At 51.5% G+C, this 15,341-nt stretch overlaps 3 protein-coding genes across 4 annotated transcripts; 2 read left to right on the top strand and 1 right to left on the bottom strand.

Annotated features, from left to right (window-relative positions):
* Positions 1-185: 185 nt before the first annotated feature.
* PV09_03422 (uncharacterized protein) lies at positions 186-4,274 on the bottom strand. The gene is made up of 3 exons (XM_016356619.1): positions 3,264-4,274; positions 2,594-3,167; positions 186-2,532 (listed from the first exon to the last, which is right to left on the bottom strand). Exons 1-3 carry the CDS (start codon positions 4,239-4,241, stop codon positions 392-394), a joined length of 3,693 nt encoding a protein of 1,230 aa, XP_016215412.1. The 5' UTR covers positions 4,242-4,274; the 3' UTR covers positions 186-391.
* A 1,145-nt stretch (positions 4,275-5,419) lies between these two features.
* On the top strand, positions 5,420-8,274 carry PV09_03421 (uncharacterized protein). The gene is made up of 4 exons (XM_016356618.1): positions 5,420-6,013; positions 6,065-6,460; positions 6,524-7,330; positions 7,378-8,274. The coding sequence occupies exons 1-4, from the start codon at positions 5,626-5,628 to the stop codon at positions 7,884-7,886; spliced, it is 2,100 nt and encodes a 699-aa protein (XP_016215411.1). The 5' UTR covers positions 5,420-5,625; the 3' UTR covers positions 7,887-8,274.
* A 2,940-nt stretch (positions 8,275-11,214) lies between these two features.
* Positions 11,215-13,782, top strand: PV09_03420. Of its 2 annotated transcripts, XM_016356617.1 has the most exons (3): positions 11,215-11,939; positions 11,993-12,296; positions 12,378-13,782. In XM_016356617.1, the coding sequence occupies exons 2-3, from the start codon at positions 12,219-12,221 to the stop codon at positions 13,032-13,034; spliced, it is 735 nt and encodes a 244-aa protein (XP_016215410.1). In that variant the 5' UTR covers positions 11,215-11,939; positions 11,993-12,218; the 3' UTR covers positions 13,035-13,782. The 2 variants fall into 2 exon arrangements, with proteins under 2 accessions (XP_016215410.1, XP_016215409.1); XM_016356616.1 differs by having other exon boundaries at positions 11,215-12,296.
* Positions 13,783-15,341: the final 1,559 nt, after the last annotated feature.

Below are 15,341 nucleotides of genomic sequence, written 5' to 3'. Positions count from 1 at the left end.
TCGACATGACAAAGAACAGTTCGCGGAAGTCAGGCTAGCAAAGATTGACCGACGATCCCGTTCGTAATCTATCGGTGCCGATCACATATGGTACGGGAGTAGTGAGCTGGTAGTCTCACCTTCAACGGATGCGCGACGAGGCTTCTACAGAGGACGCAAGTGAGAATGTCAGACCATGACACAACTGTGCAAAAGGCTCGCATAATTTATGATTAGGATCGATTATCTTGAAACTTTATCCAAATGTTCCAAAAGCGTACCAATCACTCCGCGGGTATCCAATCTCCCCAGTGCCACAACGGAACGCCACAAAAATGCAGTCAAGCCCACCAAGAAATTGGCCCCCCCCCAGGTATGCAGATAACACTCGTTGCGTACCTGTTGCAACCGACTACTTCCTCTTCTCTCTGATCATATTCTCAACCCTTCTAAGTCCCGCTTTCAACCCTGAACCTTTTTCGCAGTTGGTCTCCAGGTACATCTCCATTCTCTCCCTCAGCCTTTTCACTCCTTGCAGCACAGGTAGCCTCCTTCCATCTTCACCGTCAAGATGCATGAGCGGGTTTAGAAGCAGGCTGAATACATCACTCCATATTTCCGTCTGCCAGTATCTCTTAAGACTTTCCCTTATCCGGTATGTCTTCGTAGCGCCAGCGCCGAGTGTGCCACCTCTTTCCGCCACCGTCTCCAAGTACTTCCCGAATAGCATGCTGTGAACTATGCCAGCCAGTCCATGATAGTCTACCTGATATGTCCAGGGACGCATTTCGCGCATCTCTGCACAGTCGGCTTCGCTGGTCTTCCAATCGGCTATAAACTGAACTTCAGGCTTAAACGCTTTCATGTCGATGCCGCGGCCGAAGTCGATGATTTTGATGCCCTTATCAGACCAGCCATTTGTACCGGAACGGTGGTATTGAGACGACCACTCCGTGTCAGAGCTGTCCAGTCGGACGAGGATATTGTCGGCTTTCAAATCGCCATGAATCAAGCCTTTGGCGTGAAGAGCCTCAACCGTTCGGAGGAGCTCGATGGTGAAGAACATGACGAGCTGTTCGTCCATGACCCCACCTTCCGCACGGTATGCGTTGACCAAGTCCAGTAATGTGCCCTGATTGCGGTATTCTTCGATCAGAAAGCACTCGTCTTCGTAAAGATGCATCTCGTAAGCCTCCACGATTGATTCTGACGGCCGCGAAACGCCGAGTCTTCGCTTTGCTTGTCGAATGATGTAGAACTCCCAGGCTGAAGGCGGTTCTTCCATCTTGACTGCTTCTTGCTCATTACGACGGAGTCCGAATTCGCCTTCTCCCATCCTTGCCGCAGCTGTGCTTTCGTTCTGCTCAAGTGATGCAGGCAACGGTTGACTGTCGACAAGATAAACTGGCGCAAACGCCCCCTTTCCGAGTTCGCGACGGACCTGATACCGTCGCGAGGAGCCACTAAGCGTCAATACTGGTGGTGTTGTTGCGCTCAACGTTTTGTCGTTTTTATTCTTTACAGCTTTTGTATATTTGCGAATGTCAACTCCTTGTGCCGCGATCTGCCCTCGGCGATCAAAAAAGCCAGCGTAGGTGCCCAAAGGTGGTTGAACTTGGGACAGAATTGTGGCTCGTATTGACTCTTCGATAGGATTGCACTGCAATTCTTTGATGATAGGGCCCTTTGGCTTCTCCTTTCCCAAGTCTTTGGGAGCAAGTGGTTGAGCTTTCTGTTGATCAGCCTTCACCGGCTTAACGAACTCCGGTTGGGGCACTTTGATGTTCTCCTTGTTCTCTTCCGTGTTCGCCTGGAATGGACTACTCCATACATCACAGTCTTTAGCTTGCGCATTCTTTACGTTGTTCTGGCGACTTGGTGTCTTTGTGTTGAAGTACTCCTTCTCCGCATAAACAGTCATAGCTCCTAGTGACGATTCAGTCTTCTCTACAATCGGAGTCATGAATGGGAGCTGACGGCTACGATAAGAGAAACCTCGTCGTGCCATGCCTGGCTCGTCTTGCGCTTCCAGTGACGGAATGTCTTGCGGATCCTCTTCATATTGATCTTCACTCAGTCTTTGTGGTGATGTGGGGGTCAAGACTTCTTCCTGCGTTCCCACATCATTCTCGTCATCTATTTCAAGGCCAACGTTGCTCCCATGTTGCTCAGGAAGCTCTTTGACCTCAGAGAACTCGGACCAGTCGGAGTTGTTCGTATTTTCACCAACGCTGACATTGCTTTGCGTGGCCATTGTGAAATCGGCTTGGGTTTCGTCGCCAGCTTCGCTCGTGACTGCAGAAAATCTTCCAGTGGTTGTACTTTCACCAGCGCTTGTGTAGTCGTCATCATCTTCATCATCATCGTCGTCATCGCTACTATCAACTTGGCTTTGATTATCTTCCACTGGTTCTTCCGACACCTTTGTCAAAGTTTGATTGAACAGGTCATAAACCTCATTCATTGCTTCTTTGGTATGCAAAGTCATCGTCGCCTCGCCAGACTTTTTTCTCTTAATTTTTGGCCCTGCTGGTGAATTGAGATTGGTTTGAACTGTCTTGTGGTTAGCATCCTAAAATCACGCTGCTCTCTCTCTCTCTCTCTAAGGCCTTACTAGTCTGTGGCTCTGCTTTGACCTCCATTATCTCAATCTTCCTCGTTCGATTGGCCCTTTCCTCCTTGCGCATCTTTTTCTTCACTGCCCTAGCGGCTGCATCTGTCTCAACTTGGGGTTGTCCGTTTTCGTCAAACACAGGGATCTTTTTCGAAACTTTTGTCGTGGACACGGGTTGGTCTTGGGCCACGCTATCATCAAACACAGGTATCTTGACCGGGATTTTGCTCGTCTGAGTATCCTGGAAAATGTCTAGCTTCCTTGAACTGCTAACCTTTGTGTTCTTGGGCGAGACGGCCGTGTTGGGAGGTGTAACTGGCCTTTGTTCAATGTCTGTCTTTGTAGCAGTCTGCTTCTTAGGTTTGATCACACGGCCCGTGGGGTCAATCAACCCTCTTTTCATCGCTCTCAATTCCTCAAAGCAGAATTCGTAGCCACTCTCTGCATCCCCTGATGGGTATACAAGCTCTAGGTTAGCAAAGACATACTCTTTCCGTCCAGTCTTGGGATTAATGCTGCACTGTAGCTCTGATTGAGAATGTTCATTATTCGTATTCTTGTTTGCGCCTAAGGACTACATTGAAAAAAGAGCCGCAAAAAAGGGCAAACAAATTAGTCCTACTACTCCCACATGAGTGAAAAAGATGGAACGATGGGGCGGAAGGCTTACCTGATCCCTGAAAACCATCATCTTTGGGCCACTGACTGCACGACGACCACCCTGCAATGTCTCACCAACCCAAGGCTTTGCCTCTCTTGTGTTCTCCTTCCTTCGTTCTTTGAGCGAACCGATAGAATCCCACCCCGAATTGCTATCAGAGCTTCCCGGTTTAGATGGCTCGTCACCATCGGCAAAGATGCTCATCTTTGAGCGCCCTGGCTTTGAAGTGCGTGACGTAGAGGAAGCAGCTCGATCCCGTGCCTGGGGATCTGCTTCTTCCGCCGCAGCTGCGAATGGATCTAGCTTGGCGGCTAATGCAGGTCGCACTTTGGGCATCGCCGGGCTTGTTGGGCCGTCCTGTGCCGAGCCCTTGGACTCCCGTCTGTGCTGGAACTCACCGAACTTGCGGATCAGACGTTCCTGTGGTCGTGCCTCGCAATCAATGCCTTTGAGGTAAACCTCTTCTGCTTGGGCCCAACGGCCAGCGTTCTCCAACCAAGCCGCAAATTCTTCGTAGAACAGTGCCAGTCCTTGGCCAATGTTGTGTTTGGCGAGAAAAGCGTATGTTTCGCGCGGACTGTCGGAAAACAGACGAATGTATAGCAACCATAGTTTCAGGTACCGAGGGTCATTCTTGTAGAGTGAGGACGTCAAGAACGCCTTGGTTGCGCGCTCTAGGAGGGGCAGAAGGTTCGATTCGTTCGTGCCTTGTGCGGATGTGTAGGCGTCCATGGTCCATTTTACATAGCGATCATAGACGTCCAGAGGATCGTCTGCCTCGGCGATCGTTAAAAGCTCCTGTTCAAATTCTTGTCGCTTCGTTTCCTTTGAGCCTTGTATTTCTGAGAGCGGAGGCGACTTCTTTGCAGCGAGGGGCGACAGAACTGTCGAAAGCTGTTTGGCACTGCGGCCCCCTGGTATGGACTGAATATTTTCCTTACAGGTCTCGATGACGCTGAAATCAATCAGATCTCCTTTGTCCGCCATCTTTGACTGCTGTTGTGGCTAGCTTTACGATTGAAGAGGAGTTTGGGTGTTGCTTTGTTGGTTCTGTTGATGCATGTAAACACCGCTAAGCGGACACCTGGTGACGTTACGTAGACCCCTACTTGTAACATTCCCCTGCGCCCTCAGCCAGTGTCTTCGACGTGAAACAAGTACGTCGCCTAGACTCAATCACGAGGAGATATTTCTTTGAATTTAGGTGCAAGCACGGATGAGTTGTATTTCTATTGTAGGCTGAATAAGCCACAAGAATACCCGGCGAGCATGCCGAAAACTTACCAAGGAACAGAAGATGCCGTCCTTTAAGAGCGTCTCTCACCACCTATTGACGCTGTCAATCTTCGTCCCAAGTTGCTTTCCCCAACGGAGCGATTCGTCTAGCAGATTTGGCCATTGCTTGTGCGCTGATGTGCCCGTGAAAGTTTTGCACCTTGGCCATGGAATTCCGTTGAATTTGCAAGCTCTCACGTCTCTAGTTTTTGACCATTATGGTCTCTAAAAGCTGGTACATCGATTGCCCACACGTCGAAACGAAATTGAGAAGATCTCGAAAGCATGGCGAATACGGCTCTCCTGCATGCTGCCGCCAAATTGCAATTGATGCCAGGAAACAGATGCTGCAACGCAAAGGGAAGATGAGTGTAACTTCTACAGAAAAGTGGTGGTGTAAAATCGTACCGGAATGGCTACTGGGTACGAAGTCCGGACAAATGTATTGCAAATTTGAGAGAACAGTAGGTCTTGTCCGTCTGATCAAAGATATATATTTTCTTTTGTATTGAAAATTCCCAGTCGGATTCCTCGTCTTAGAGCTAGGACAAATCTCATGTGCCTCTTCAGCCTTCTCAAGTCGTCAGCACAAGCAGGCAAGTCAACGAAACTGGCGTAATCTGCTGCAACTGCTTCCAACGGAGAAAGAAAAGGCCAATGGGATGCCGACATTACATGACTTAGGCCTTCCGCTGTGGATATGGCGATTCTATACGTCCATCATTTGCAGACTCTTCTTCCGATGTTGATTCCAATACTCGCGAGTGAATGACGATGCAGCTGTGGAAAAATAGGCGAGCCATAATTCAGAAAATCTGCCGATCTTTTTCTTGTTCTGGGGCAAGTGAGGTTTTCCCCCGCGGGAGCGTTGGATGGCTGCGGAGACAAATCACCCATTCTTCCCCATCATGCAGGCCTCGGACCGGACGGGCGCTCCTTTAGACCGACATGGTTTAAACACCAACCTCGTCGCCGGTGGGCGTTGCTTGCCCTAATCGCATACCGTATCGCAAGCCCTCGAACCGAGAGAGTATGAGTTTCCAGACTTTTCCACCTACGTTCAATTAACGATCGCGATCGAACTCAAGGCTTGCACATGATGGCTCCGGCCTCGCATCCTCAGGACGAAGTGTACGAGCTCTCGCTTAAGAACCCGGACGCCTTCTGGGGCAAACAAGCGGAATATGTGCATTGGCACAAAAAGCCCTCCCGGGTCCTGGAGAAGTCCACGAAGAAGCTTAAGAGTGGCGTAGAGCATCCGACCTGGCGATGGTTCCCCGGTGGTGAAATCTCCAATTGCTACAACTGCTTGGACAGACATGTGGAGGCGGGGAATGGGGATAATGTTGCCATTTACTGGGATAGTCCTGTGAGTGGGAGCAAAGAAAAGTACACGTACAAGCAGGTCCTGCGCGAGGTTGAAGTGCTCGCTGGTGTCCTGCGAGAGGAGGGTGTAAGAAGAGGCGACGTAGTAGTCATCTACAGTAAGACTCCCTGAAAGTCAAGGCTGTTCTAAAATTGCTAAGTTTGAGTAGTGCCCATGATTCCAGCGGCGCTCTTCGCCATGCTCGCCATCAACCGTATCGGCGCCATACACGCCGTCGTTTTCGGCGGGTTCTCACCACCCTCGCTTGCGCAAAGGCTTGAAGCGTCACAGCCAAGAGTTATCATGACTGCTTCTTGCGGAATTGAAGGGAACAAAGGGCCAATCGAGTATCAGTCACTCATCAGGCAATCGATAGAAAAGAGCTCGTTCAAGCCCGAAAAGATCATTGTCTGGCAGCGTGACCAGCTGCGGTGGGATCCAATCATAAAGGAAAACGGCGAAAGAAATTGGCAAAGACTGGTAAAAAGTGCGAGAAATCGTGGCTTGAAGGCAGATGCTGTTCCAATTGGTAGCAATGAAGGCATCTACATTATTTACACTTCAGGTATGTGTATACAAATACCGGCACTTTTGCCATCTAAGTGAACGCTTACATGCCAAACACAAGGCACGACTGGCACGCCGAAAGGCGTAGTACGCGAGGCTGGCGGTCACGCGGTGGGTCTTAATTTATCGATCCAATACCTGTTCGGCATCCGTGGCCCAGGCGATGTTATATTTACAGCGTCAGACATTGGTTGGGTCGTCGGACACTCCTTCATTGTCTACGCTCCCTTGTTAGCTGGGGCTTCCACGGTCCTCTTTGAGGGCAAGCCAATAGGTACTCCCGATGCTGGCACATTTTGGCGAATTGTGGAGGAGTACAAGGTCAATACTATGTTTACCGCGCCAACAGCGTTGCGCGCAATCCGTCGTGAGGACCCCGACAACGACTTCATTGGAGCAGTTGGCCGCAGAAGTGGTCTCAGGTCCCTGCGCGCATTATTTCTGGCAGGTGAGCGGAGCGAACCTAGTATCGTGCAGATGTACCAGCATCTTCTGGAGAAATTCGGAGCAAGAAACGCCATGGTCGTCGATAATTGGTGGTCATCCGAATCTGGCTCCCCCATCACAGGACTTGCTCAGGCAGCGAATGCTGGAAAAGATCTCAAGACCAAGACTGAATCCAAGTCCCTGCGCATGAAGCCTGGCTCTGCTGGGAAACCTATGCCAGGATTTGATGTCCGAATTGTTGATGACGAAGGTAAAGAACTCCCAGTAGGAAGTATGGGCAACATAGTGGTAAGTCTTCCGTGGTCGCCTACTGGAATGACCACCTTGTGGAAAGACGAAGAGCGATTCTATCGAGGCTATTTGAAGAGATTTGGTGGAAAGTGGCTCGATACCGGAGATGCTGGCATGATTGATGAGGACGGTAAGCTTGCGCGTGTCGTGGTTACTTGATAATTCTAATCCTCGTAGGCTACGTCCATGTGATGTCCAGGGCAGATGATATCATCAACGTGGCAGCTCACAGGTTCTCTACTGGAGCCATCGAACAGGCTATTGCCTCGCATCCTGATATTGGTGAATGTTGCGTTGTTGGCATACCTGATGCCATGAAAGGACACCTGCCGTTCGCTTTCGTATCTCTAGCGAAGCACGATCACCCGCACGACGCTGTTCCGGCCGATGCTCTGTTCAAGGAAGTCAACCAGGCTGTACGAACGCAAATAGGAGCCATCGCGTCACTGGGCGGCATGATACAAGGAGCGAAGATGATTCCCAAGACACGAAGCGGCAAGACGCTAAGACGAGTGCTTCGAGAACTGGTTGAAAACGCAGTGCATGGGGACTTCGACAAAGAAGTTGCAGTCCCAACGACCATTGAAGATGTCGAGGTCGTCAATGTCGCCCGTAGCAAGATCAAGGAATATTTCGAGAAGAAGGGCAGTCTCCACCGGTCGATCGAGGCCAGGGCCAAGTTGTGATTGCCTCGCTGGCCCATTGCGTTCATCATATGCTTCCGAGATATTGTCTGCCGAATCTTTCCTAGTCCCTCGTTCCACACATCGATCTTTTGCTTCGCCGAGACGCGGCTAGATCATAGCTTCAAGACTCAATCGGATGAATTTTCAGCCACTGCTCTTTCTCCCCTTATTTTACCCCGCAAAGAGATGATGCGCCTTGCAGATCCGCAAGGGCTGTGTAAAAAGCTGAAAGAAATTGTACGATAGGTAGATTTCGGAAATGCAACGACGAAAATTTGTTTTGTGCATGCTACCGAGGCAGAGTGCAACGAATCATAATTCGCCCTATGCTTAGGCAGATTCAAATCGCGTCTCGCTTCAGGTGTTGGCAGATAGTTCTTCCTTTCGAACCCCAGGTGCGGGTCGTTCCCGCCAAAGGGTTGGGCTAGAAGACCCGGGAATACTCGCTCCACGGCGTCAAACCAAAGTTTTACACCCGAGCTGCCAGATGCCGCTAGTAAACCAAACGGATGTTGAATGTGGAGTGTCGCCCTTACATCTCCCGCATCGTTGTCGACTTGGCGTCACTTTATGCATTGCATTTCGACCCATCCAATATCGCATTCCGCCATGGGAATGGATGCGAACGGCAAGGCTTGTTGGATCTATGTACATGTGAGGCGATATATGTATATATACATACATGCATATATATATATATATATATATATTGTATATTCGCCCCTGTTTGATATCAGGGTTGTCGTGAATAGAGGAGAGAGGATTGTAACATGGGGGTAGATAACATGGCAAAGCCAATGAGGGGTTTTTTTTTTTCGTTCTTACTTTGTGAAATTTCAGTTTGATGCACAGAGGATTCATTCTCGACTTTAGCGCAGATCCGTGGACTCCTGCAGACGTACGGAAACGGAAAATCTCACCGTTCGCTGAAGCGTGCCTGGTTCTTCCCCGGCCGATGGCGAAATTTGCATTTTCTCTGAATGCTCTACCAGCCCTTCGCCCACCCTTTGCACGAACCGGGCAGGAAGATGAAGGACAGGTATGCTCTGTATGAAGTCCCGTGTGTATTAATTCGTCTGTAATAAGAAGCTATTCAACGACGGTACCCGGAGAGGAGCCATTTCTCTGGTGTGGAAGAGGAGTACAATCACGTACTACGGCAGAGCTGGGCACGAATGCATCAATGTACCATGCAGACAAGGTACGATCACGTTGCCAAAATCTCCTGTGGTTGCGAGCCGCGTGTGCAGCACTTGCACGGTCAGCCTTGTCTGGACGGAATGCAAACGCCTGTCTTGCATCGAGAACAAGACGTTCACGCTCGGGCCATCTATGCAACGACGGTTGGAGAAGAAAGCGCTCAGTGGTGCATCGATGGAAAGGCGGGCTGGCAACAGAAGAGTCCTTGTGCCGTCCAGGCCAGCTCGTGATTTTAGGGTCAACTGGCAGCATGCACTCAGCACCAAGCGAAAAGAAAAAAAAAATTAGTCAAGCTGTTGATGGGTTATCCGATAGCCCAGGAGCCCACGGCCGCGGCCTGATTGGCGCGGCGCTTTGGGGCCGTCAAGCCGTGAAGGCTCTAACCCAAAGCCTCTAACCTCATTGCCAGTCGAGGGCTTCCGATGTCAGGATGCGTTGGAGGGATGCCATTGAGCCATTGTTGCATCGTGCGAAGTCTAATGCAAATCAATGACTTGGGCTACTGTTTCGCTCCTGCTGGTTCAGATTAGCAGACAGCGCCATGTCGCGTACCGATGCCGCAGTTTTTGGACCTCTTTACCCTCCAGCTGTGTGCGAGGAAGAGGCGACTACTTGTAGGTGCTCTGTCGATCACTCGCGAGTTCTGGCCGGCAGGCTGTGCTGCCGCGTGCTTGTCAGCAGCATCGCCTGCTGGCTAGAAGACGGAGCGACGTTCAAGCGGTACCTAGGTACCTACAGGAGCAGACGAAGCCGAGCCGTAAGCGACTCGAGGTGAAATTCTGGCCCAGAGGCTGTGACGCACGTCGCTTTGTACCTTCTGCATTAAGATTGTCTAGTGTCGACCTGGACGCAGTTGAAGGCCCATCAATGTGCTTAAGCTCGCGTATGTACATGCAGCGCACAGCCAGAGCTTCAACACCGTCGGATTGGCGGACACACGCAGAACCAACATTGATCTACAGTTCATGCTTCAGCACTGCAGCTGGTGCTTTCGAGAATCCTGTGAAAGCCGGTCGAGCTCGCACACGCACACACATTCTTCACGGCTCGGATCGAGCCTGTCGAATCTCCGCGCACACGTTGCCGAAGCTCGCCGTCTGCGCCCGTCGGTAGGCATGCTGGGCAGGAGACGAGGGTAGCAGTACAATCGACGAGCCTTGTCCCAAGCATTGATACCCTGCGGTCTCTGCGTTGGGCGGGTTTTATTTTCTTCGCAGTGGTTCCTGGGGAAGTGGCCCTTGCGAGGGCAGTACAAGCGCATTTCCAGCGGCGCGGTTCTTCTGAGCGCAGATGTTCATATGCAAACTGGTGACGATCGTTTGAGCTTTCGCGCACCCGCGGCCGAGAACCACCAACGGGCGCGGGATTGAAGCGCTCGATTCGGAGGTCCTGAGGTGAGGTGCCAGCACCATGGCTCCTTAGCTTGCTCGTCCAAGGCTAATTGCTTCTTTCTGCTGATTCGAACAGGCAGCCGTTGTCGTTGGCGCTGCTTGCTTGTTTGTTGCTGCAGTTTTTAGACTTTAAAAATACAAGAAGAATTAATTGAATGCTGAGCACCAACCCACGACGGCTATCTGCTTGCTTGCCATGATGCGGCCAGCCATAGCGCGTGTGTCATGGTACGCTACCGCCTGGCGCGATGCAATCTTTTCCAATACCGTGGATGAGGAGTGCAATGGGCTTGGTGGGCTTTTCTTAGGCGACCCGGGACTTCACGCACGACGGCGGCAGAACCATCGAGGTCACTGAGCATCATCACGGCGCAAAATAAGCGGATGGTAACATTGGTTAGCTAAACGCCTCCATGAGCCAATCACGCACGGCGATTGAAATGATACGACAACAAGGCACCATGTTGAAGCACGCTTTGGAAGGATTTCTCTCCTGATGGAAATCGATGGGACGCTGTCAAAGCCATGTCAGATTCGGCCCAGGGGATGATGTACGTCGGCAAGCACTTGTTCAAAGCGCCGGAAGTCTCCAAACGATCCGGGCCAGCATTAGTAGTATGGAGGCATGCGAGCGGGCTAAAATTTTGCACGTCTGCTAAGAGCGTCCCAAGAAGCATCCTGGAGAGGGACGGACTTTGCTCTTCTACCTATGCTACGTTCGCTGCTCCGCTGGCCGAAAGACTTCTCATTTCTGGTGCGATTCGGCCATTCGTCAGCTTCACCACCGCCCTCCGTCCCTTCGCGGAAACGTATCGCGAAGACGCTGAGATTGCTTTTTTGCTGCATATCCACGCCCCATCTATACACTTCAAACCCCCACTTTGCTCCTTGCCCACGCCGGCTGCCAGACGAAGACCGTCGCCGCCTCCTTCATCCATTCTCCATTGTTAGAGCTCAGTTTTCGTGGTGGCCAGATCTCTACGCTCAATAGAAAGGACGGGTGACATTCACGTGCGGCGCATTCTTAAACTTGTTCCTCGCCCCCTGTCGCCAACCGTCCTGCTAGAGCGTCTTTCGTCTCCACTGAATCCCTTTTATTACCCAAAGCAAAACAAACTCTCTGCCCTTGGTCGCTCGTTGCGCTGGTCTGGACGCTCTGGAGCTCTAGAGTTCGCCTTTGCCTGGACCTCTTCTCTCCTCCTCTGCCCTCACCAACCGTTTGGCCCAATCCGCCGCTCAGCCAAGTCTACCCTTTGCTAAGCACGGCTGCCACACACGCCGCACCCAATCTTTCCAGGCTCTGCGAGAAAGCGGGCCACGCGTGCAGCAAGCAGCCGTTCTCAAGCAACGAAGCTGCAGCGAGTGCTTCTGTCTCGTTGTCCTCTCAACGCCAACGATCGCTGCCCGCCCACGCGGATCATCGTCGTGTGCTGCGACAGTGTGCAAACCGGCCTGGTCACCTGTCCGTCGTTTCCTGGTCGAACAAGTCAGCTGCTCTGAGCTTACACCTGACAGGTTCGGAAGAAAATCGACCACATACGGCAAGACACAGCAGACTCTGCTCTGCCTTGTCACAGTCCGGGTGTGTTGTTGCAGACGCACGGAGATCGATTCGCTCCGCACGCCAAAAGATCTCGACCCTTTTTCCGTTTGACTGGTTTGATCCTCCCACCCCACATTCGACACCTACAAACCAAGCTCCGCAAGTGCTGTGACCTCCCCAAAACAAACGTGGCCCAAGATGTCGGCTAAAATGACCTTGTACAAACTGGTGGTGTTGGGGGATGGCGGTGTCGGCAAGACGGCCCTCACCATACAGGTGCGTCGTGTTCAAAATCAGCTCTCATCGCCTTCACACAGGAAGAAGCACCACACGTTCAGTGGCTGACGGCACCGACAGCTTTGTTTGAACCATTTCGTCGAAACGTACGACCCCACCATCGAGGACTCTTATCGCAAGCAGGTTCAGATTGACGGCCAATCGTGCATGCTCGAAGTTCTCGACACTGCGGGGCAAGAAGAGTACACGGCACTTCGTGATCAGTGGATACGCGACGGCGAGGGCTTCGTGCTCGTGTACAGCATCTCATCACGAGCATCGTTTGCAAGAATCGAGAAGTTCCATCGTCAAATTCAGAGAGTCAAAGAGTCATCACAATCGGGATCGCCCTCGTATCCCGGCTCGCCGCTGAGCACGACATCAACCGGCTCCGGTAGCTTCGGCCCAGCGCCCATCATGCTCGTGGGCAACAAGTGCGATCGTGTCACAGAGCGAGAGGTCTCGACACAAGAGGGCAGCGCCCTTGCACGCGAACTCGGCTGCGATTTTGTCGAGGCGTCTGCAAAGAACTGTGTGAACGTCGAGAAGGCCTTCTACGATGTTGTGCGCCAGCTGCGACGCCAGAGGCAACAGATGTATCGCTCATCTGATCACAGGAGAGGAACCCACAACTCCGATCACGGTCGTCGGATACCACGAGACGAGCGAGCGTACGGGCGCGACAAAGATCGCCGGAAACGCGACAGGAAGGAAAAAGGCGGCTGCACCATACTATGAGCCTGCCCGCATGGTGGCAGCGTTATGGGACTAAGGTCATGCTTGTTGGTACTGGCACATGCGTTTCGCTCGACATCTACTCGCCCAATTCTCCAGCGATCAAGGAACACCGTTCAAAATCGCCCCTTGACGCTCTCCATCCACCCCAATGAAGCTTCTAAACACTAGCACAAGGTTGTCGTACAATTTTGCACCTCACTGGTGCCCTTGGTTGTTTGTACTAGCCGGGCGTTTCGGTCAGCCTGGTGTCACGAAGACATCCACTACCATCTTCCCACCGGGCCACAAAAGCTGGATGTCTGTTTTTGGATATAAGGTTGTTTGGATTACAGGAGAATGGAAAGGTTGTCTGGGATAGGACACTGGCGTTCTTGGTCCCTGTCAAATGACGTTGGACGCATCATTTCATGGACGCACAGCGAAGAAGGTTCATGGAGATTTACTGCATGATGGCGGCGCACTTGTGGTTGGCGAAACATGGCGCGCATAGCAAGCATAAGGTTTTTTCTGCGATCACCTTGCTTGGCTCGCGGACTCGTTCTGCTAGGGAAGAGTTCCCCGCGACTTGTATCCTTGAATCAGGCCATCTGACCGCTATCAGCATGGTTCAGCCTTGAGAATAAAAAAAAATGCAAATCCACGAGAGAGTTCATGACTCAAGTCTGTCCATCCCTGCACAATTCTTAGGGGTGCTTCTGTAGACAAGTCCCTTTTTATCACGACGCACAAGCTCTTCAAGGCCTTATCTATGTTCACGATCCGCAGCCTTATCCTCAACGCTAGGGCTCTGTTGTTGCTAATCGCGAACTGCTTCCATAGTTTCATGTTCGTGGGGTTCTTGCACAGACCTTCCATGAACAATTACTCAATCACAAACCATTTGCCGTGCTCGAAGCCCCTTTTTTTCGCTTCACGGAGACGGCCACAGACCATGGATCAGGGATCGGGCAAGTGGAAGCCGGGTTGGACACCAAGCGTATATGGCCAAAAAAGTCGTCAAGATCCCGCCAGCGTGTAAACCGGCCACACGCGACAAGTTTCGCAGATCGATCTCACAGCACATCAGGTTGGGTGTCTTTCTTGGACGTTCGTCGTTCCCGAGACGTCGGTTGACAGAATACCGGTTGGGAACTGACAAAGTTCAACCTCTGACCGTAACTTTTGCAACGCCGTCCCTTCTCCCCCTTTCCCCCCTCCCCTCCTCTCTCTCTCTCTCTCTCTCTCTCTCAAACTGGGGCCTTTTTGGTATTGACTCGAAACCAGAGCCTTGTCTTTTCTCCTTTTTTTTTTTGGCCCTCTTGGAAACGTCTTTTTGGGAAGGGGACACCTCTCGTGTCGTCGATGGTTTCTGCCTTCCTGGCTCTGCCGTGTCGAAACGACCCTGACCTGCGAAGGGAACCATGCTTGAAGAAATATGCGGGAACAATGGCGAATTTAGTCGTGGACAATCCAGCAACGGCAAATAGGGCTTTTGCCACGTCAAGACAGCAAACTTTGAAGGCAGGTGGCATGGCTAACTTCTTGAGGTATCATGGATGAGCTTCAGACGTGGTGACGTTCTTAGCCTGATCGTTTCCCCGAAGGTCACTGCTACTCCCGTTATGTGGCTAGAAGGGTTTTGACCTTACCCCAGATTCAATCCCTACCTGCGTACAGGTCGCGAGTGGGTCTACATGAGTCGCTCAGGTCGACTCCAGCTTGGCTGCAGGATTGTTGTACTCCCAGCTCGTTGAGTCAACTCCATTGTTGCCATGTCGTCGCTGGCCATGTTTGGGGGACAAACCGAACAAGAGAGTCAGCCAGAATATCTTTTCCTCTTTCCTTTCCTTTTTTTTATTTTAAGAAAAATATTTTCAACAGCCCAACTCACGATTTCGCTATTATTGACCCTGGTATCAGCAACCATTTCGCGTAAGAACGTCCACGGAGCCGACTTGGCCACGTTTTGAGTGTTACCCGTCCCATGCCTGCAGCAGCATGGGCCCAACGCCCACAGACGGAGCAAGGACAAGACTTCCTTCGAAACATGGCAACCGGAAGTTGAACGGAAATGCTGCAGTGCAGCGCCCGGCCAATCCAGGAATGGCAATGCCACCGAGGCTAGTTAGCACTTTTTACCCAGAGCAAAAGGCGAGGTCGAGCCGCAAAAGAAAAAGCTTATGCAAAGGTACAGAGGCTGTAAAACCATAACGTATGGAAAACCCATCCTCCCTTCCCTGTGACGTGCGACGAGAAAAAGAGCCTCATGATGACGGACGAGAACGTGAGATAGTGTATGGCGTCAGCGCTCTGCAGCGCTGGCAATAT

This window comes from Verruconis gallopava (genome assembly GCF_000836295.1).
Source record: "Verruconis gallopava strain CBS 43764 unplaced genomic scaffold supercont1.9, whole genome shotgun sequence".
Classification (NCBI taxonomy): domain Eukaryota; kingdom Fungi; phylum Ascomycota; class Dothideomycetes; order Venturiales; family Sympoventuriaceae; genus Verruconis; species Verruconis gallopava.
This window is presented reverse-complemented; position numbering and strand designations above follow the sequence as displayed.